The 21,778-nt window shown below is 35.8% G+C and overlaps 1 protein-coding gene across 1 annotated transcript in view; it reads left to right on the forward strand.

The window, feature by feature from the left end:
- Positions 1 to 2: 2 nt before the first annotated feature.
- Positions 3 to 21,778, forward strand: part of SLK (STE20-like kinase) — a gene marked incomplete at its 5' end in the record, with an annotated part of 50,676 nt that continues 28,900 nt past the window's right edge. Inside the window, 2 exons of the mRNA XM_009328452.1 lie at positions 3 to 146; positions 21,172 to 21,336. Of these exons, the coding sequence (XP_009326727.1) occupies positions 3 to 146; positions 21,172 to 21,336 (309 nt within the window). The remainder of the gene's footprint in view (positions 147 to 21,171; positions 21,337 to 21,778) is intronic.

Here is a 21,778-nt window from a genome sequence, read left to right on the forward strand (position 1 = left end):
CCTTCTTCAACTTTCGTAAGATCTTCAAGCTGGGTGGTGAGAAGAAGAAGAAACAATACGAGCACGTCAAGAGGGATTTGAACCCTGAAGAGTTCTGGGAAATTATAGGAGAGCTGGGAGATGGTGCTTTCGGTAAAGTGTTCAAGGTAAGGACAAGCGGGCGACTCAAATGACTTGCAGTATCGCTCGTAGCTAAAAAATGACTTGTAGTGTTGCTTCTGAGTTCAGCGCTGCCTGAAGCTTGCCCGTCCGTAAGCTCTGTCACCTTGGGATACCTCTTGTAAGCATCGAGTTCCCGGAGAACTTGGTCAGGCAGGTAGGCGCTGCGCCCGCTCACTGCCCCGCGAAGAGGGACGTGTCCCGAGTTCCCGTGGTGTGGGAGAGCAGAGCGTGTGATCCAGACGCTTCTTGCCCATAGAGGCTCATGAAACTAAAGATAGAAAGGACCTATTAGGTCATTGTCCCGCCTTCTGCTCCACCCGGCCCGTTGCTGGATCGCTCGCTTCCCCTGTATTTTGGTTTTTTGGACGCGTGGACAGTGTGGCTTCTGGTCTTACAGAAACTGTATTTTCTTAGGTGTGAAGTTCGTACTTGTGTTTTTTAAAGTTTCTGTACGGAAGGAAGCCCATGAACAGTAAAATTGACTTGTGTGCCTCGTGCGTAGTTTATAGGGCCAAGCTCCCGTCGCTTTTAATGGGCATTCTCCTATCTTGTTCCACGTGGAATTGAATTAAATAGTTGTGTTATCTTGGCTTTCTTTACGTGGCAGAATTCCTGTGTTGGATCTCCTAACTTTCCTCAGTTGTTTGATCTTTAAGTATACTGGTACAAGTAGTGTTTTTAAGGATGCTTATCTAGAATTTATCAAGCAAAGTAGAGTACAATGACATAGATACAACGCTGCAAGTGTTTGACAAGACTGTAGCTTTCAGGCAAATCTTTAGCTACTTTTCCTCATTCTAAAAGGGCATTAGTGCTCCACGTTTGGTTTAGGGATAGTGTGGAAAAAAACATCATGGAGGATAAGCATGAGAGAATTGGGGAACTGACATGGATTTGAGACTCTGGAGCAGGTTCTTGAGACTAGGAAAAAAACCAGTATGAGAAAGAATAGCATTTACAGTGTTTCTGAGAGCTAATTCGGTCAAGAAACGTTTATATTTAAAGTACTGCATTTGAGAGTTTATGAGATCTGGGTACTCATGAAACCTGTGCTATTTCTGGTAGAAATTATTCTAGATTTTATTGTACTATGGTGTTACCTGTTTGTAAATTTGAGCAAAAGTGCCACAGTTAGTTCAGAATGCTAGGTGGTTTTTTTCACCCTAGAAATATGTGTCAATGTTCTATTTTAAGAGTATCTAGTTTATTTTGATGTTGGTGTAATAACGTAGTCTAGACAGTGCTTCTCATGTCAGTGTGGAAGGTTAGAGTTTTTTTGATTAAAATGACTGGGAACTGTGTCTGAAGTTGCTATATCATAAAACTTGGTGACTATAAAAATATAATGTTGTCTCTAACAGCATTTTCAGAGCATTAAAGTTTTTCTTTAAAGTTCATAGTGGAATTTTGATTCCCTATTTGTAAATATGATGTTCTGTCCCATAGAGATGACTGGGGAAGCCACAAAGATACAGTGCTAAATATGTTTTCCTCCTCCCCCGCATGCATTTCCCCTCCCATCCTCAAACCTCTTCTAACTTCATCTTTGTCTGTAGGCATGTCTGTATTAGCAGTAGTTTGTAGAGGAAGGTGTCTGAGTAAGACGACTGGTAAATTTTGCATTTCAGTGTACTTTGTGTACAAGAGATTTTTTTCCAGTTGGATGTGATTTTTCACTTTGAGATTTATTTCTGAATGTGAAATGACAAAAGTGTAAACTGTTGAAATTGAATTTTTTAGAATTAAACCCTATTTTAAAAATAACAGTGGTCAGAACTACACGTGCAGTTACACTGGTAAACTTGGTGAACATAGCACATGTGAAAATTAACAGGTACTAGTGCTCCTGGAAAAAAATTTCCATTAAAAAAAAAAAGTCTCCTACTGCATGTATTCAGCAGCATTCATTTTGTTTCCATCTAGTTTGAGAACAAGGATTACACGCAGATAGTAACTGTACTTGTGTTCCTGCATCTGAGCATGCTTGGCAAGAAACTGTTTCGAAAGCAAGGGTGTGTCAGGTTGTTCTTTCTCAGATATACACCTCAAATGAGAAACTGCAAGAATAGCCATTCAATACGTTCTCGAATTTTGAAATCAAAACTGTAAACTAGAACAGAACTGTCAACTTTTGAAGACTGTGTCTTTAAGTAATGTAAATGCGGGGGGGGGGATGCGTGTGTGTAATTTTGTTTGTGTGGTGGGGTTTTTGTTTCATTTTTTTACAAAAAAAAAACCCCAACATCCTAGTGTCAGTTACATTTTCCAAAACTACATTTGCTTTTGTTTAAGATCCTAGGAGTCAGTGTGTGACAGGGTTTTGGCAAATATATGATAAAATGGAATTGCCAGATAAATAAGGCTTTGTATACTTTGGACATCTAATAAAAAATAGGTTAGATTGGTTACATGCTTTGATTTTCTGTAGAGAAGTATTTGGTTTAGTTGTGTAACTCATCTTCTGGACAAAGTATCAAATATTTAAAGAAAAACTCAAAAGCAACTCTTAAATTATTCTGACAGTATTATGAAGCCTAGCTAATTAAATTATTTACATAAAAAAATGCTATGTCTAGTGATAACTAGTTTTGCATACGGAAGTCTTAAGGGTATTGAAAACTTGTGATTCATTCTTCTTCTTCCCAATCAAGTACAAGGGTCTTGCTTATTTTTTTAATAACTTAGCCAAATTGCTAGAAGAGCTTATTTCCTTTGAAGCTGTTTGTTCTAGTTTTCTAAAGCTTTCTTAGCTCTGACAATTCATACATTTGTATTCACTAACTTCTAAGTAATGTTTAGAAATGCTCTATTTCTAAATGTTTCCACTGCTGTTGCACGTCTCTCTTGTCATCAGAGGAGCTATGTAACTGCAGACTACTGATGGCAAAGGTTTATGATTGTATAGGACTTTTCATTCTAGCCCTTTTCAGCCTCTTCAGAGAGGCCTCTTTTAGGCTATTTTCTTTTCTTTTTGCTCTTGGCTAATGAATAATGGTGTAGTTTTTCATCCTTTTTCAGTTTATAGACCCTTGTAGTACTTCAGTATCAGGCGATGGCCCTTGTAAAGAGAATTTTGAGGTTGCTGATGATAGACTTTTTTCCCATCTTTTTTAATTGCCTTTCATGGGTTATTTAGAATTACTGAATGGGCTGCCAGGGTTCTGAAAGCCACTGAAGAAGCATAATATTAGCATTGGAGGCTGATTTCAACTTTGAAATTTGGCAGTTAGATTGCAAAGTACTTTTTTGTTTTTTTAAAAAGAGATTGAGAGATTGAAACTGCTCTTGATTTGATAAGCTTAAGTCCCCTGAAGAATCTTATGCTATTTGTGTTAAAGTTAATTGTAATCAGTTTGCTTTAGAAATTAGTTACATTATTATATCATGTTACTTTATTGTGTGTTATATTGCCCTATTGTATCAAATGTCAGTTCAGTGCACATAGTAAACATTGCTTTAAGGTAAATCAGTATAAGTAAGTGTTAAACTGTAGTAATTTTGAGTAACCATCAGCTTTAAGCTGCTGTCTAAATTCTCAGAAGTTAATGTTCAGATGGTGTGAAAACAGACCTTTAAAATGCCTAATGTGTTCTGTGGCTCTTTCTTGCTAAAGTTACTGATTGACAATCTTTATCGTACAGATGCACATAACTAATCAAAATGCAGCTATATTCTTGAGTTAACCTTTTCAATGAAATAAAGTGCTGGGACTATATTTCAGTAAAATTTGCCAGCCTCTTTTGGTAGTAAGGACATTGTACACTAATATAAGAACACTTATATTGCAGAAAGGCATTTTTCTAGTGTTTAGTTGGTGTCATCTTTGACCACTTCACTAGAGGATACTCCTCCAAGAAATTCATGGCCTTTTGGCCATCATTATGACAATTATGGGTACCACCTGTACAAATACAGTAATTTTGAGTCTTCTGCAGGAACAGATTCTGTAGTGGTAGAATATATGTGTCAGTATACTATATAAGATACAGGGTTTCTATATATGGGATGTGTATGTAGAGAGAATATATAGTATATACATATTTTAATAGAAGTTGACAAATTATTATTAGAGAATCCTTTGTACTTGTCTGGTTTTGAATTGCATTCATGCTTCTTAGTTTGAATTGGAATATTCTGCCCTTTTATAGTATCCCATTTATTACCCTGAATCTAAAATGTTGGAAGCATTGCGTATACAAGATTCTCATAGGAATTTGGAAAATCAAATATTTGTATTTCATCTAAAGTCATGAAGACAAGTTTTCCAACTCAGCAATTAACTGGTGTTTGGTTAAAAAGCCTATTCTGCGTTCTCTTTAGGTTCAGAGAAGAAATGTTGTGGAAGCTGATAGCCATAATCATGGTGAACAGCATTACCCAAACACATTATCTTCTGAAAATTACAACTACGTTAAGTATTCACATATACTTATATTTGCAATAGTGGCCAATACAAACTCATCTCTGGCAAATGATAATGGGCTTTTGATAATAGTGTTTCTTCAAGTCCAATAAACTAATGATGTTGCTTCATTTAAATTAAGCTTTTTTTTGTGTATTTAAAACAATCTTACCTGTAATGTACCTATATGACTTACAGGAGAGCTTGTTTTTGCCTTAATGTCTTCTACAGCAGGTAGAAACAAGTACAATTTTTAAATAGTGATTTAATAAAGACTGGACCAATTTACTTACATCATTTAATGATAGCGCGGCTTTAACTCCTTTTACTGCCAAAAATGAACTGACAACTGCTGGCTGCTTAGAAGTACTTTTTGTGTACCACTAACATCGTAACTTATTTTCTAATCCTAGAAAATACTTTAATTAGTCTGACCTGAAAACAAAATCAGGACAGAGCAAGGAGAATTTATATTGCCTAGTTCCTGTGGCCTTACAGCACATTGATCTAAATAATTCCTACAGTTGGATATTGCAACTTGAAGTTATCTTAATGACACTAATGTATCATGCTGCTTGCTAGGATGGATATCTTCTACATCTGTAACAACACTCATAGGAATAGATTTTGACCACTTAGTATCTAAGCTGCAGCACTGATATGCTGGGTTTTGTCTGCTCTTTATCTTTTGACTTACCTGGTGTCCTTAGCTCCACTAATTCTTTAGAAGAATTTGTAAGAGCTGTTGGAACTCGCAAACATTCCTATATAAAAGGTACAGTTCCCTGTGGAAGGATATTGCTTGAGTTCATCTGAAATCCTGTATGTTTGGTACTAGTTGGAAGATAAATTCATGTTTGAAAATTTCCAGTCAAATACTGTGTTTTGTGAACCTGAAGTGTCATGTGTGACTCTGCCATGAGCCTAGACCTGGAAAGAAAACGCAGGTGAAAATGTCCTAAAATGAATTTTAGTACGTAAGAATGAATCAGTGAAGAACTTTTGGCAATTTTGATTAAAATTGTTTGCTATACTTAATATTATTTGCTCTAATCTATTTTCATTCATAATTGACTATATAAGTTGACCTCTGATTAATCTGGAGCAGTAAAATAGTACAGTTGTCCTCAGGAGATCTGAATTAATAATATTCACTTAAATGCCATGTTGCTTTGTTTAGCCATAGAGGCATTAGTAGATAGAGGAGAGAAGAGAGTTGATTTATTCTCAAGAGACTAATGTATAAGATGGCAATGTTCAATTTTAAATATTTAGCCTAAGTAAAATAGGACTAAAACTTTACCTGAAGCTTGCTAAGAACAGTCATTTCCATAAGAGCAGCCTGAGTATTTTAGGGCTGCTGTGTATGGTCTAAATGAAAAAAGATATGTGACCATTCATAGAAGACAAACCAATGATTTTAGTGTTGCTGATCAGCTTGGTGAGTTGCTCTATAATGTTATCTTTATTTTCACACTATTGCAGTTTTAGCATGTTGAAGATACCAGATAAGGAAAAGGCTGTTTTAAACCCTGGCAAATGTGTCAAGGGGAAAGCTTTACAGAGCTCTTTACACCTATTGTCACTCTCCCTAAGTTTTCTGAGGAAAGGGGTAGTGCAAGAAAGTAATCTCTAGACTGTAAACAGATAATTTTCTTGTTTTAAATGGCTATTTGCAGAAGGTAATATCTCCTTTCCATTTTGTCTGTAGCAAGGAAATACTCTAAAGAAGTGAAGCACATGTTTCGTGTCTTACTTTTTGGACATCTTTAAGTCACTTGGCTTAAAATCAGCATCGCAATACTTAACTTATGAGTAATGTATTGTCTGTCTGTTGCAATCAGAATAAAAACTGCGGACAAGTTTGTGGAGGATAAATATAGAATGCTCATGATCACTCCTTGGTAAGGCAGTCGTCTTTTCCAAGGTGTGAGCACAGTTATATGAACTGTTTGAAACTCTAAGTAAATAGGAAATCATTATTTGATTTTATTTATCTATGTTTATAAAAGTTCCTGGTTTTTTCATGTCATCTGATATTTCATATTTCTTAGCTAACTGTTTGTGTAAGTGCTTGGACTGTTGGTTTCTTGTCTGGAGAGTAAAACTTCGGATTTCAGGCACAAGCTAAATGTGACTGTTTAATGTTGTGAAATAGACTGCAGTATGAAGCTGCTTCTTTAAGCTGTTCTAACTTGGTGAAATAATTCTTCATATCTAAGTCAGGTGCAGTCTATTTAATGAAATAATTCTGAAACAGGAGCTAAAAAAATGTTGTGATACTGTTTTGGGTTTTTCAGCAGGTTTTGTAGACAAATTGGTTAAATCTCTTGAGCTTAGTCTTTGGCAGGGAAGTAGTCCTCCAGTAATACAATCCTCCAAGCAGTAATATGTGCTATTGTTGCAGAGCAGTAGTTCACAAGTTTCTTTTGGTGGTGACCCAAATTCTAGTTTTGACCACCCATAAACGATATTGAAGAAACAATTTGTTGGGTTTGTATTTGCAAATGCCACAATCCCCAGTTTGGGATTTTTTTTGTTTTTTTAATTGAATGCAGTTATGAATGGGCCTTACATATTTCATGGGCCGTGACCCACATTTTGAGAATTTTTTAAGATTATAAACATCATTCTCCTCCAATGACAGTTGTGTCTGTGTAAAAGAGGCAGCATGTAATTAAACCCTCTGGTTTGAGATCTTAAATGGATTCCCTGAGACCCTGGTGCCTGAAGTGTCATTTATGAATACTTTTTGGCCTTTGCTGCTTTGTGCTCCCCCAGTAACCTTTAATTATATTCAGATTGTACACGGAATTGATGAATTTGTATTGTCTCACCTCTTTTGCCTATTGTCTTTACAGTAGCTGCCAAATTACTCAAATATAACGCTTGTGCTATCTTTTCATTTGATACTGTTTGGATTGTTCCAGTTTTCAATGTTTAGTGATGGAAACAGCCATGAAATTTGCAGTTAGAAAACAAAGCAGACTGAATTAATAGCACAGAGTAAAAAAAGAACGATGTTTTGTAATTTTTCTCCAAACCCATGTAAAATACATATCGTAACTCCCTCTATCCAATTCACTTTTAATGGTTTTATAACATGATTACAGTTTGGAATGCTTGAAATAAATTTTTAACTATCAAATATGTCTTAAATATGTCATGTGGAAACACATTCTTTTCCCCCACTCAGAAATGGGAAAGAATCTTTTTAGAGAGAAAGAAGACCTAGTACTTGCAGAATATGTTTGAAGGATGTCAGGCAATAAAAATTAGCTAAGTAATGTTCAATAAAAGCTAGTTGGCTACCTCAAACCACGCTGCAATGGTATTCATACTTCAAGAAAAAATTAAGGCTTTACTGTAAATTTTAATTTTCCATTGGCATTTCTAATTTTCTGTTGAATATGCTCTACATTCATGATACAAACCAACTAAAGTACATGTGGCAGAAAATTTACCTAAAGCAAAAAATGCACAATAAAATAGTAATGGAAGATTCTTTGTATATTTAATGCACCTACTTAAACTATCATATTTGGTTTTAGGAGGACATAGTGTTTCTTAACGCAGTTCTAAATGTATGTAAAAGCAAGTCACAATATCGAAGTTATAGATTTTTCTTGTTTATTTTTACTCTTCTGGATTAAGACTGGTTTGCAGTATTCTGTGGGGTTGCATATGTTTATATGTGTTAATGTAAAACAGCTAAGCATGAATGGTGATTTGGAAGCTAAGAGAAAAACACAAACTTTTTCCCCTTCACGTAGCCATGTTTATAATTTTGAGCCATTTTCTATTTAGTTAATTACCTAGAGCCTAGAGCAAGAAATTGCTCAAGCATAGATTCACGCTTGAATCAAGTTCCACCCAAAATCTGGTTTTAAGAAGGTTCTGATACTCGAAGCATGCTATCCTATGATATGATTTTTAATTTTTACTGATTTTCTATGGAGAAGAATATGAAGAAGTGAAAAAGTAGGATCGCACTACAATAGCCAAATCAATTTATTGATTAGCATTTAAGATTTGCTTAATCTCTCCTTACTACAGAGGACTAAGTGACTCTTACCCTAAAATGTCAATCTTAAAAATTAGTCTGTTGGTGGTTGTTTCAGAAAATCTGAAACTGAAGGAGGCCATGACAAATAAAGTGACTTTATTATTTTCAGAAAGAGTTTTTCTAAAGTTGCATTAATGCAGTTATTCAAAATGAGTGGGTGAGCAGAGAGTGGAAGGGCAACTGTACAGTCTGCTGAAGTTTTTGGGGGAACCATTACCTTAAAACTTAAGTTGTGCCTACATCAAAGTTGTTTTATTTCATATGAAAGCAATGGTGAATCCCCATGCTAAGGCAGAATCCTTTTGAATCTATCTAGCTTGATAATGAATTGGAGAAGACTGTCCCTTTACTTTCTTCATATCTAATTGAGCAGCATTCTAGATCTGTCTGAGAATTTCTTGTTTAAGGAGGACTTTAAGGAACTGGGTTTTGTCTCTAGAAATGTTTAGTCATAACCATGATTCAGAAAACAGTGTTCTGAGGGAGGTTATTGTAACTTTGTTAATGATACAGTAATAACTTGGCAAGACTTTTTGCACTGGAATTTATACGTTCTTTATCTTGTTAAGTAATGGTTCTCCGGACACAGATTTATGCTGTAAAAGCAAAGCTTTTCTCTAGCACATGTCTAGATTTCACATTATGGAGGATGACTTTTCACTTGTATTTCTAAACTGTACTTTACCAGGAAAAGTTAATACTTTGTAATCAGAAGGCAGTAAAACCTTAATGGAGAAATGTCAGTTGAGTGCTTCAGAATTAGCAGGTTGCAGTAAACCCTCATCTCCTTCACAGCCTTTGTCTCAACCAGACTTTATTCAATTCGTATGCTGCCTCCTTTATTTTGTAAAGTTCAGTCATGTTCCTGCCCCACCTTCAGCTTTTCCTGTTTGAATTGAAGAGGCCCAACCTTTTTAGTCTGTTTTTTTTTTTTTAATAAGACAACTGCTTGACCCTTTAATGATTTTAATTGTCCTTCTCTCATTCTCTTACTTGCTCAACTTCTGCGGGTGCCACAAATCCTTCAGTTCACCATTCAGGCGAACTGTTCTGGTTTTTCAGTGCCGGATAGTCATGGGTCAGAACCATAGGTCTGTGCAACTACATTACACTGTGAAAACGGTGAACTGTGATGATCGCTGGGAAATATCGTCAGAAGAGTTTGAACAGGAATTATCCCCAAAACGAACTCGAATCATTCTAGTAATGCGGAGAAATGGGTACACTTAGAGTTAAGCCAAGCTTGTTTTTACTCTTTCACCCTTTGTAACTAGTTTTTACTACTAGTGAAGATGCACTAACCGAGTTCCCTGAAAGAGGTAAGCACTGTCTGCTATTTTTCATGTCTTTGGGGTGGGAAGTCTGAAAGCTTAAGGATTACCAAATAAACAAGAATTCTGTCAAGTGTTTCCCATTGATTGACAGGGATAGCTGGGGTACCTGAAAATGCCTCCTTTGCTTTTGGCTGTAGCAAGAACTTTAAGTTGTCTCTTAGCAGCAAACTTAGATGTTCTCGTCAATTTAATAACCCTATAAGTTGTTTGTTAATTTAGCATGTTACACTTAAATAAAAACAAACAAACAAAAAACCACACGCTTCCCCTAGCATTTAAAAGTGAAATATAAAAATGAGCTAGTGTACAGACTTGTTAGCTCTCCTATTTCAGTGATGTCCATTTCAACGCAACTTCTTCGTCTTTAGTGGCCCAGCATGGGACCTCACCTTTGAGCCACTGCAATATGAAGAAGATTCTTTTGAATCTCTGAAAAGCACTAAAACAGTGTGGAACTGTGATACTAAGTGAAACAGTCAATAACACATCTTCTCAAAGTGGTGCATTTCAATAGCTTTAGTAAGTACAGAAGCAGCTTTTGAATGATGAGTAGCTGTGTCTTTACCGTGACTGTTTTCCACAACAGTTTCGGACGACGCAAGTCAATGCAGCCAGAGTTCTGGCAGTGTATTCCCATTCCCACCTCCTTCCTTGTGACAGGTCTGGTGCTTGCCAGCCCCATGATGATCTGGTTCAAGGAACTAAACCACCCAAAAGCTGATTGTACATGTAATCTTCGTGGCTCCCCAGACCAGCTCACAGGAGGGCCAGAGAAGTGACCATGCTGATGTAAGGGAAGAGTGACAGGACAGTGTCAGCATTGGCTTAAATAGCTATAAAAGGGAAGCATCAAGGTGGCATATTAATATTCTGAAGTTGTTAAGGTGTGTCAGATGAATGCTTTTTGTCAGGACAAAACCAAAAATAGATGTACTTGTGTTGTATAAACCATCTGCTGTTAGCAACAGTACTGACAAAAAGGCAGTTTTGCTAAATGCTGCTGTTGGTATTGTTATGAGCCAGTAGTTCTGTCCCTTTGCCTCACTGACATCCATGCTAGAAGAATTTTGTTAGGTAGACATATTTTTAACTGGAAATTTACTAAAAGCCAGTGTTCCCAATTTTCTTTCAGGTGGTGATTCTTTTCTCTACTTTAGGTATGCTGCATAACTGCTAGAAAAGAATGAAAATTTTATAAGACTTCTTATTTGGCACTAAATTTACCTGTATGAGGAAAGTACATAAACAGAATTGAATTTCAGAGTGTTTTGAAGCAAGAAATGGCTTAGATTATTTTCCCAAAGGAATGGAATTCTGCATTCCCTCTCACTGTACAAATACACAACAAAAGATAGCCCTCTGCTTCAAGAAGCCTTCAGCCTAATAAAAGAATAAAAAAATAAACATGAGAGAAAAGGAGGAGTAGGAGAAAGGGGGAAGTCTTATCAAAGAGAAAACTACTTCATCTCTAACAGCTATGCTGGTGCATCCTCATTGCTGTCAATTCTTGGGGACATGGGCAAAATAAAGCTTTCATAATTCCATTAAAAGTAACATTGCCACACTATTAAGAGACAAGAACAGTACTTCCTCTTGAACATCTTGTGTGTTTAACTGTTTGCAGAGTTTAACTTTATCATGATACTCAGCAGTTCTGTTGGAGGAAGAACATTGTTCCTACATTGCATGAAAATCTTTTACCTCACAAGTGAAGCTCACAAGTTCATTAGTTGCAAAAGTCCAAGTAAAGCAACTGTTTTCCCTTTGCATATTTTGTGCATCAAGCTCTGCGAAGAGAGTTGAAGCATTTTATCTTGATTTGTTTGTCTGGACTTGTTTTTAATAATTTTATCAAGTAATGCAGTTATTCCTAGGGCGATTTGCATTTATCACTAGCATATTAGGTAAATTCTGAATTAATTACACTAATCGGTAAAATGGCAAGCAGCAAGTGCAAAAAACATATCAGAATCTGAAAAAGATTCTCAGCAGCAGCATGCTTCTAAATTAAAATTTCTTTTGAAATCAGCTGATAAATAATAGGATTGGCATTCATATAGTTTCTCAGAGTAGTCAGTTTTCTTAATTGTTTCGTTGTTTAAATTCACCAATTAAAAAAAAAATCAAACAACAAACCAAACAGTTAATGTGAAAGGCAACATCAGAAGCAACATGTTCCACTACTGTGTTGAATATGAGTGAAGTTTACTGACAGAATCCAAGATGCTATTTTTGTGGCACTACATTAGCCAATTTTCAAGGAATACCAAATGTTTATTCAGATGGCTCTTTCTCATCTCTTGAGATGTAATACTTGCAGCACAAAGATAGCTAGGTCATTATAAACTATATGTGAGGCAACCTTTCTAACTTGCATGTCAGAAGATTTCACTTTGTTTTCATGAGATGGTATGTAGCTTTAGGGTCATTACTTAAGACTCACAAGAAAACTACTGGCAAACCACAGACTGTATAAGCATTAACTAGCGTACATCATCATAGTGAATTTTGTAATTAGTAAAGTTCATTGTAGAACTGACTTGAAAATAACTTGTTTACATTAAAGAGAGCTGAAAGGCACTGGCTTAACTATATTGATTTCTCTTTTTGTTGTTCCTGTCTTTGCAGTTGGTTTCTGTTAAATTGTTTTAAAGATATGTACATAAGGAAGCAATAACTTCCTTCTAGAATTCTAAATTTCCCATTCTTTTTAAAATACATTAATACCATAAAGGGAATATGAATTGGTTTCTATAACAATTTTACTTAAAAAAACAGGGATGATGTACAGCTTTTTTATGAAAGCTGTCAAAAGCTACTCTACTTCCTTTTTTCTTACTTCAGAAATAGGGGAAGTTTCATCTCAACAAACTAGAGCATGCATGGAGCAACAGAATATATGCTTTGATAGTTTTGCAAGAGCTGTTGCCGGTTTTAATGTGGTATTGATGTAGTCACGTTTCATTTCCCACTGTTACAACTGTGTCTTTTTGTAAAATGCTGAATCTTAAACTGCCTATATAGTTTATATTTTTCCCTTAAAATATATGAAGTATACTTTATTATTGTTCATTTTAGCAAGACAAAGAATAAAATGGGGTGATGATGCTTCATCTTGTCTTATTTAATCTTTCCTCTCTGGCTATTTAGCTGTGCTCATTGCAAGTCTTGCATATGGTTCACATTCCAGTATCAAATTATACAGAACCTTTTCCCAAACTGCCCATATTTTCGAGCTAGTAAGATGTATACACTTTAAATGATAGTTAAGTTACATCTGTTATATCCCATCATCTTCTGCAATAAATACATAAAATAAATTGTCTATAGTACAGGTCCTTAAATGCCTTCCTTCTCCTATATGAAGTATAAGCTTTTAATAATATTCTTTACTTTTTTGACAGCAAGTTTTTTTAACTTAATGACTGTGCCACATTTCATTTCTATGACTATGTAGTTTCCCTAGTAACATGTCAGAAGGCCTTTGTTGAAGGGTTCTTAAAGTCCCAAGAAATTGTAATTTTTCTTTATTCATTATTTTGTTGACTTATTCGTTTCCAGTTGGGAAGGAGAATTTTCTATGCTCAAGTCAGATGCGTGCTTTTTTGTTGTTTTTTCATATGTGAATAGCTGTGCTATTCAGCAAACAGCTGTAGCCATCTTACCACTGATCTGGCTAAAGGCTCTGTGCAGAGGAGATCCCAATTTTGTTTTGTAACCTAACTGAGGAACTGTGGGTTGGCCTAGCCACTTTATTTAAAAAAAAAAAAAAAAAAAAATTCTAGGTTGATACGTGTACATCTGTGAATGTACACTATATAGTCTGTAAAGTGCTAGTAAACAAAATGACTTAGTGCTACATGAAGCCAAAACGCTCTGTGGTGTATCTGTTTGGAGAAAGCTAGAGAGTTAGCTTTTACAACTCCAAATGTCTCCCTGGGAAAAGATAGTAATACCGGCTAGTAATAGTAATTACCAGGAGTAATACCGGCTCTCTGAGTGTTACTGAAAGAAATCTCAAGTGAACTAAAGCATTGTTACAGATGTTAAATGACTAGAAGCAAGATGATAACATAGAATCCTCCCAGGTGAAGGGACAGGAGGCTTCTTCAGTCCTGTGTTCAAACAAATCATAAAATTACAAGAGCAAATAATAAAATTCTCAACTGTCAGGCTGGCACGTGGTACCTTTCTGAAAAAACAACAGTCTGGACACAGCTTCAACTCTGGCTTGTTGGTTGTCTTAAAAGTAATTCTAGTGAACCGCTAGAATTAACAATTGATTAAAGTGATTAAAAACTATTTCTTGATATCATTGTTTCTTGGAAGCATTATTAATTTCTGTCATCTGGAATAAAGGTGTGTTTATTGCTGGAATAAAGACTTAATTTTAAGCTGTAGGGACTAAAACTTGTGAATTAATAAGCAGTAAGCATTATGTTTTTTTTTCTAATGACACAAGAGTGAGTAAATAACTGTAGGATATCTGTAATCCAAGATGAAGATACACTGGGATACTATCTTTCCTGGGAAGTTGTAAGTCAGTTTGGCGCTGACATTGTCTGGTGCTGGGTAAAATGGAGAAAACCTCTGCTGGCAGCTGTTAGTGTCCTCTGCAGATGAAAGATACTGGCAAAGCAGCTTAGCACTGCAGGGATAAATCTTAATTTGTCACACCTCCCCCTTCTCAAGTATAGGAGTTGATTGTAATGCAGAGTTGTGTATTTTAGTGCTGCTTTTGCAAGTACAGTTGTTATAACTGAGTTTAGGAAAAAAACACCAGTCCTTTGCACTTGTACCTCTGATATGACTTAATGCTTTAGTTACAAATGTTTTCCCAATATTGTCAGCTGGTTTTCCCCGTTGCTTTTATGTGAGCTATCATGCAACAAGAGAAGGGAGAATAATAATGTGATATTAGAAAACAGCATAGCATGTTTTGGAGATGTTCTTGCCGATGTTTAGCAATTTTTATTTTTTTCTTATTTTTATTCTGTTTTTTGAATGGATTTGCTTAAATAGGAAGAATGATGCTAAAATCTGATATAATATCCTCTGTTAAGTTTCCTCTAAAGGACTGTTTCAGTTATTTTGCACATACTTGCCAGGTCAGTCCTGGTACTTTTCAAACATGCATATAAATATTCTGTCACTGATTTCAGTGACACAATGCATGAATCAGGATGGGAACTCTGCTTAGCTAGTATGCAAAATACCACAGAATTAATGAAAATGCATGTAGGGATTCATGAGGTTAAATGTGAAAAGTATATTCCATACCACTCCCAAAAATAACTTGTGGAATCCTCAGAAACCAGCTATGGAGGAAGCAGAAGAACCACAATAAGTACGAAGTACAAGGATAATGTTGAAAGAGTGAAGTTGTCATGGAAACCGCTCCAAAACTAGTATAGCCACAAAGGCAGCACCAGACCACAGTATCACCAAGATGTACTTCAGTAGTCTGGGTTGAACCCTGGGCTCCGCTTTGTTAGTAATACTACTTGCTTGTAGGAAATGGAGACACTTTTATCTACACTTCTATTTCAGTATTTTTTCCATGGCATTAAACATTTCTTAAGTAGAAGAAACTTTATAGTAGGTAGTTATGATACGTTGTGCAGGCAGGGAAAAATTTTGGCTGATCAGCTGTAGTTTAAGGGTGTATCATCTTCTTTGGTAAGTACTATCCTTTCATTATTTTATGAATAGTTCTTTTGTAACAGTCATTTCAACAAGTTCTAGCAGGTATAACTGAAGTTAGCTGGTTTTTAATTCCTTGGACCAACCATATGTATAATTAAACAAAAAATTGAAATTCTCTGTAGTTTTTTTATTACTACTACATTTTCAAACATTGTGCAGTGAAGACTGGTACAAAATAATGTAGCTTCTTTGAAATGACTGGCACATCTTAATTTCTAGAAGTCTGTGGAGGTTGCTATCTCCTTCATTGGCCTAACTTGTGATTTATTATAAAAACTGTGGTTTAATATTGCAGAGGTAGCTGTTTGCTCTTGAATGCAAACTGGTACTTTTAATTACGTTTCTCAATGTTCAATGTTACAATTAATGCTTCCTTTTTATCTGATTAATTAAAGTAGATTTTTTTTTTCCTAAAATTCACTAATAAAGAACACTTTCCATGTTTTGAAAAGAAGTTTGAACACTTGATACTGGTCAATCATGGAGTTTTAGTTTCAAGATGCGCAGGACAGTGTTAAATACGGTATAGTAAATTTATACAAAACAAAGTCCAGTGTAGTTTTTCCAGTACACCACACTACTTATTACAGATTTATTTGATCAGGCTGTTAAAATCTGAAATTATAGCAATTTTTTTCCTTGGTTCATATGTTTAAGAAAGCCTGAGATCCACCGCTTTCTGCTAGCTCTGAGAAACAGCTCTTGCCTTTGTGTTGTACGAGGACAATTTTTCGGTACTGATTACTCAGACATCATCAGAAAGCATATATGGAGCTAGATCTGACAATCCCAGGTTTACACAAAAGTGTAGCTTTTTACATGTAAAAACATCTTTTGCTGAATAGGGATGCGCATATTTTTCACTTTTTGGCAACCTTGATGATCTATGATTATGACTGTAGTTTTGTTGAGAAGAATGAGTCAGAAAGGAAAAGCTTCTCAATTGACTTGTTTTGCTGCCTGCGAAACATGCAGGGTGGTTATATAACATCTCAAAAGAGATCAGGCATCAGGAAGAAAGGTGATGAACGATCTTCTACCTCGTATCTCAGCTTTTTTTCTGGTTGGCTGAACAATAGATGAAGGATATCCTTAACTTTTTTCAGTTGTAAATAGTGTTTAATTTTTAGATGCCGGCATGCTACATCGTAGGAGGGGAGCTGCACAGTTGGGAAGGAAACATTTGCTGGTGATAGAAAGCTGAAACAGCTCCTGATTTCAAGGCTGAAACTTCATATTGGTCTAAAGATGAAAGACTATGAGTAATCTCTGAGCTGTAATCCTATTACTCTGGAACGGTGGCTCTGCTCTCCCTGCTGTCCATGGCTGGGAATATGCAATGTCTTGGCTGAGTGCCCAGACAGTAGACCTGCCTTTTAATATTCTGCTGTCAGTCTCTTCACAAAGCTTCTGGCTCTGGAACTTATATTTGGATATATGATACTGTATAGAAGTCCAGGACTGAAAGGGAGGAGCCACTCATTTCACATACTCGCAGATTCTAGTTTTGTGTAGAATGGTTATTCTTCTTTCTTGTACTGATACGTTTTCAAATGTTTACAACATTTTTGTGCATTAGATGTCATTTCCATTTGTGAGGGATTTAGGTTCAGAAAGTAATTTGCAAGTTCTAATTTACAAGATCATATTTATTCTATGCAAACCTGCAATCCATCTTTCTAAAAGTACTTTACCTTAGAATTAAGAGAATAAGAGTATTTTTCTGTGTGTTTTCTGCTGACACTCTGCCATCCGTTGCAAGAACAGTGCTTTAACATACAGTTTGCTATTCCCTTGTGCATACTATCTCTCTAAGTTAAAGTTTGCTGCAGTAGCCTTAAATATATAATCCAAATAGAAGTTTTGGTGGAGGGATTGCAATATATATGTATTGTTGCATATATTAGTTAATAATATCGATGTCATACTGCATCAGTCAGATCTTGGGACAGTGAGTTATTCCAATTCAGTTTTCAACCATTGTGTATGAATCTTTTGAAAAGATCAAATTTTTTAATGCAAAGAAAGAAAATCTTTCTCCCCCCTTTCTTCCTTGTCTCTATATAAGGCAGGATTGAACCGTAACCACAGAAGATGCCAGTCTGGATTTCTTAGTGAAGGACTGCAGCTTAAATCACCTGTCATAGAAGCAGAATCAAATGTATTTAAGCAGAGCGTTTGGAATAACTTGAATTGGTAGTTGAGAGCTAAAACATAGGAAGAAACTGCTGGGCTACTGATACAGGACATATTTTGAAAGGGCAGAACTTCTGAGTAACATGAATGGTTATTTGACTTTAAATGTTCATGTACCCAAATGCAAAATGAGTATATGCAAATCAAGACTGCATCTACACAAACTTTTGCTCCTGCTCTGACCTTTGGAGAATGTTATGTGGCAGAAGACAGACTTCAGCCAAAGTCTAGAAAAAACAAACATGCCCACACAAAGCTGTAAATGCTTTTTGTTCCTCTTAATCCAGAGGGGGGGGGGGGTTCGCATACAGTACAGTGCTACATAAATCTTATGCATGAACAGTAAAATCCTTTCCTACACAGTTCAAAAGAGCATATTTCTTATGTGCTTCTTACAGCAAGTCACATAGATGGGTATTTATTATAGAGTGCGTTGTGGGGTGGAGATGAATAATGTCTTATTTAAAAAGGACTTTTAAAATATATAAAGATTTTTTTTATTTTCAAGTGTAACTTGATGTATACTTAAAATGTTTTATCAGTCCTCAGAAATACCCTGGAAATATGCTAATTCTAAAGCTTTTTTCTTTTGAGAACTGGAAAAAAGTGTGGATCTAGACCTGCAAACTTTTACTATCTCAAGTCAGAACAAAGGCGAACATTTGTTTTGTTTATAATTGTTAAGATGCTCATAAAGATAATCATACTGTCTCTATAATCACTTTGGTTTTTAATGAGGTGTTTTAATAGAGCTGTCACAAGGAGGAAATAAAAGAAACTTATTCAAAGCAGATTTCTAGTTACTTCAAGAAAAAGGACCTGGGAGAAATCAAAATACAAAGTACTCTGTCAATAGAAAAAAAGCAATACATGCTATAAATGCAGCAAACTCCCTAGCATGTAATCATGCACGCTAATTTACCAATCCCCCCCAAGGTGAAACTGAATCTGAAAACAGTAACATCTGTTATTGTTACCTGATGTAGAAGTTTAAAATAGTTTTATTTAAACAAAATATTATTACCATTTTATAGCTTACATGCAAATTTGTGTAAAAATGAATTTCAGAATTTTTTTTTTTTTTTTAAGTATCCTTCTTGTAAGGTACAGCGGAGAGTGTGTGTCCATGCATGTTTCAAAAAAGTAACTTTACAGTTAGTATTTGAATTCTTTAGAAAGGTGCTTTAACAACCATTTTTCTGCATATGTAAAGCTACCAAATCTAATTCTGTTGTGGAGTCAGACATCTGTTTCACCTTTCATGTTTAATTTACAGTGCAGCTCTAGAATAGGAAGGTTGGTATTTCATTCTTGCTATAAAACATGAAACCAAAACAAATGATGTTTGTGTTATTAAGCAGACCTTTTTATTATTAGAATGTGTGTTGGAAAACTTCTTGGCAGTTTGTTTTCGAATAATGTTACAGAGATCCCTTATCTTTGTTGTTAAAAATGGGAGGGCAAATATTGAGGTTGGGAAGATTGGTTGTTTTTTGTTTTGGAAAGAATATTGAGATAAAAATAAATGTTACAGAAAATGTTTACCCTCAACATAGGATGAATCAGCTAGGGCTATGCTTATAAGTGTGTTTTGCTGTTACTGCTGTTTTACTGAATGTTATAAACACTTAATCTTTAAATCTTTTATTCTTTTTTGTCGCATTGAGGGAATTATTTATGGCTGTGAAAGTAGTAATATTTAGACCTTGGAAATCATTCTTGAGAATTCTTACTTGCTGTACCATATCAGCTTTTGTCTGATGTTAGTATAACGAGATTAGTTGACAAAAGTCAGGTTTTGGGGTTCTTGCTGTGTCCTGTCCTGGGTTCATCTCACCTAGGTTTGGGGCCGAGATGCCCCATGCAGCAGCCGCACCAGCAGAGAGGCAGGATGAACCACCTTGTGATGCTTCACGTCAGGAGTCGGAATTGCCCCTGCAGGTTCTTGTCTTTTGCTGCTTTGGAGAGAGCCTATGTCCCTGCTTCTCATTTAATCTCATTTGAATGTCAAAAGCTAGGTGGAGTAAATCTCGGCCTTTTCTTCATGGTCTTTACGTATAATTGGTGAAGTAGACTTCAGTCCTACAACTTTATCTGTTCAGAGGCAAAAGGTAACCACTGGAAATGCCTTGACAAACTATTGTTTTTATGATGGCTTGAGAAAATATACCTTGTTTAAAGTTTACTAAATTCCAACTTAGAGTATTCCTTCAAACATAACTTGCGAGCAAATTATTAGAAAGTGTTTATAATTTTATGTGTATGTATATGTACACATATATAGGCTGTGTGTTTAATATTTGCTTTATCCCCCACATTTTTTTTTTTTTAATCTCACCTTGCCTAGTTTTGCTGGATTAGTTTCTCAGCAATTTTTTGTGAGTAAGTATTTGCAGCAACCGGTTGCTGAAATTTTTTGCTATTTAATTAACAGTCACCCTAATTGTTTGCAATTTCTTAGGTTCAGAAAAAGCCAAAGAATATTTAAATGCGTAGCAGAAATGCTTTTTTTTTTTCCCCTTGGGTGCCCAAGGTCTTGTTTTCCTTTTGCTTTTCAAGTCAAAATCTTACTTGTTCTCCAGTTGACCTTCTCACTACAGCAGTTCTAGCTCCCTAGTCTTAAGGTGTGGAGTAATAAAGTAGAGGCTGGCAGCATTTTCAGTGTGGCCAACTCAACGAGTAGCCATCTGTGGAATTGCTCCTAGACTTCTGAAGCAGAGAGAGTAAAATGCCCAGACAAATTAATGATGGTTTGGCATCTTTTTAACGTGGAAGCTTGAATACAGCCCCTGGCTGAAGAAGAGCGTAACCTACTGGTTGCTGGTAGAGGATTTGTTTTTCTATGTGGCTTTGCGAACAGCTGTGCTGCCACAACGTGGGGAGTGTCAGAAGGGCAAGAATGTGCAGTCAGAAATGAGAGGGTGGAAGCTACTTAATACTCCTTGCCAAGTGTTAATAGATAGGTTTTTTGAGGAGCAGCACAGAACTTCATCTTAGGAGTACAAAATAGTAACGACCCTAAGCTTTTGACTGCATGATGGTTTAAAGAATGTGACAAGAATTAAGTATTTTTCTATTCCTGTCTTTCATTGTTTCTTGACCTTGAGAAAAGTTATTGAACCCCTTTTCTGCTAGAATTTCTCTAGTTTTTAATATGCGGGTATTGTCTTTTTGTAGAGAAGCAAACTAAAGGCAGGAAAGTAGTACAGAAATGTCAAGAGAGGGGGTCTTGTTGGGGTTTTTTTGCTGAGACAGTTGTCTGGTGAAATTCACATGTGTATATATGTTTGCTGGGACTTTTATAGGCTCAGAACAAAGAAACGAAAGTACTGGCTGCTGCAAAAGTGATTGATACTAAATCAGAAGAAGAACTTGAAGATTACATGGTTGAGATCGATATTTTAGCATCCTGTGATCATCCTAATATTGTTAAGCTCCTAGATGCTTTCTACTATGAAAACAATCTGTGGGTAGGTATTTTTTCTTCTCTAAATGCTTTTACTTATTTCAAAAGGTTATTGAAATTCCATTTTTTTCTTGGCTTTCTTAAAAGATCATTTGTCAATCACATTGCTTCTGGGTTGTGTCACTATTGTGATAACTATTCAGTTTCAAAACTAATTTGTAAATTGTGAGTATGACTTAGGAAATTGTCACTAAAATTGAGCTACACTGAGTCATTTGGTCAGGAGTTTGAATCTAAAATCTGGAAATTAGCAGTTCATTTTGGTGTATGGAGAGAGTTCTTAGTCAGTGCTTATTTGTAACAGCAGGACTCAGATTTTAATTACATTAGCACAATTTAGAGAGAGATTCAGAATCCGCAGCTGAAAAGTAAATAATGTGCTGAAAAGGTCAGCCTGTGAAGTATGTATTTTAGATACGAGTGAATTCATTGGTACCTCCAGGAAG

Source organism: Pygoscelis adeliae, unplaced genomic scaffold (assembly GCF_000699105.1).
Source record: "Pygoscelis adeliae isolate BGI_AS28 unplaced genomic scaffold, ASM69910v1 Scaffold317, whole genome shotgun sequence".
Taxonomy (NCBI): Eukaryota; Metazoa; Chordata; class Aves; order Sphenisciformes; family Spheniscidae; genus Pygoscelis; species Pygoscelis adeliae.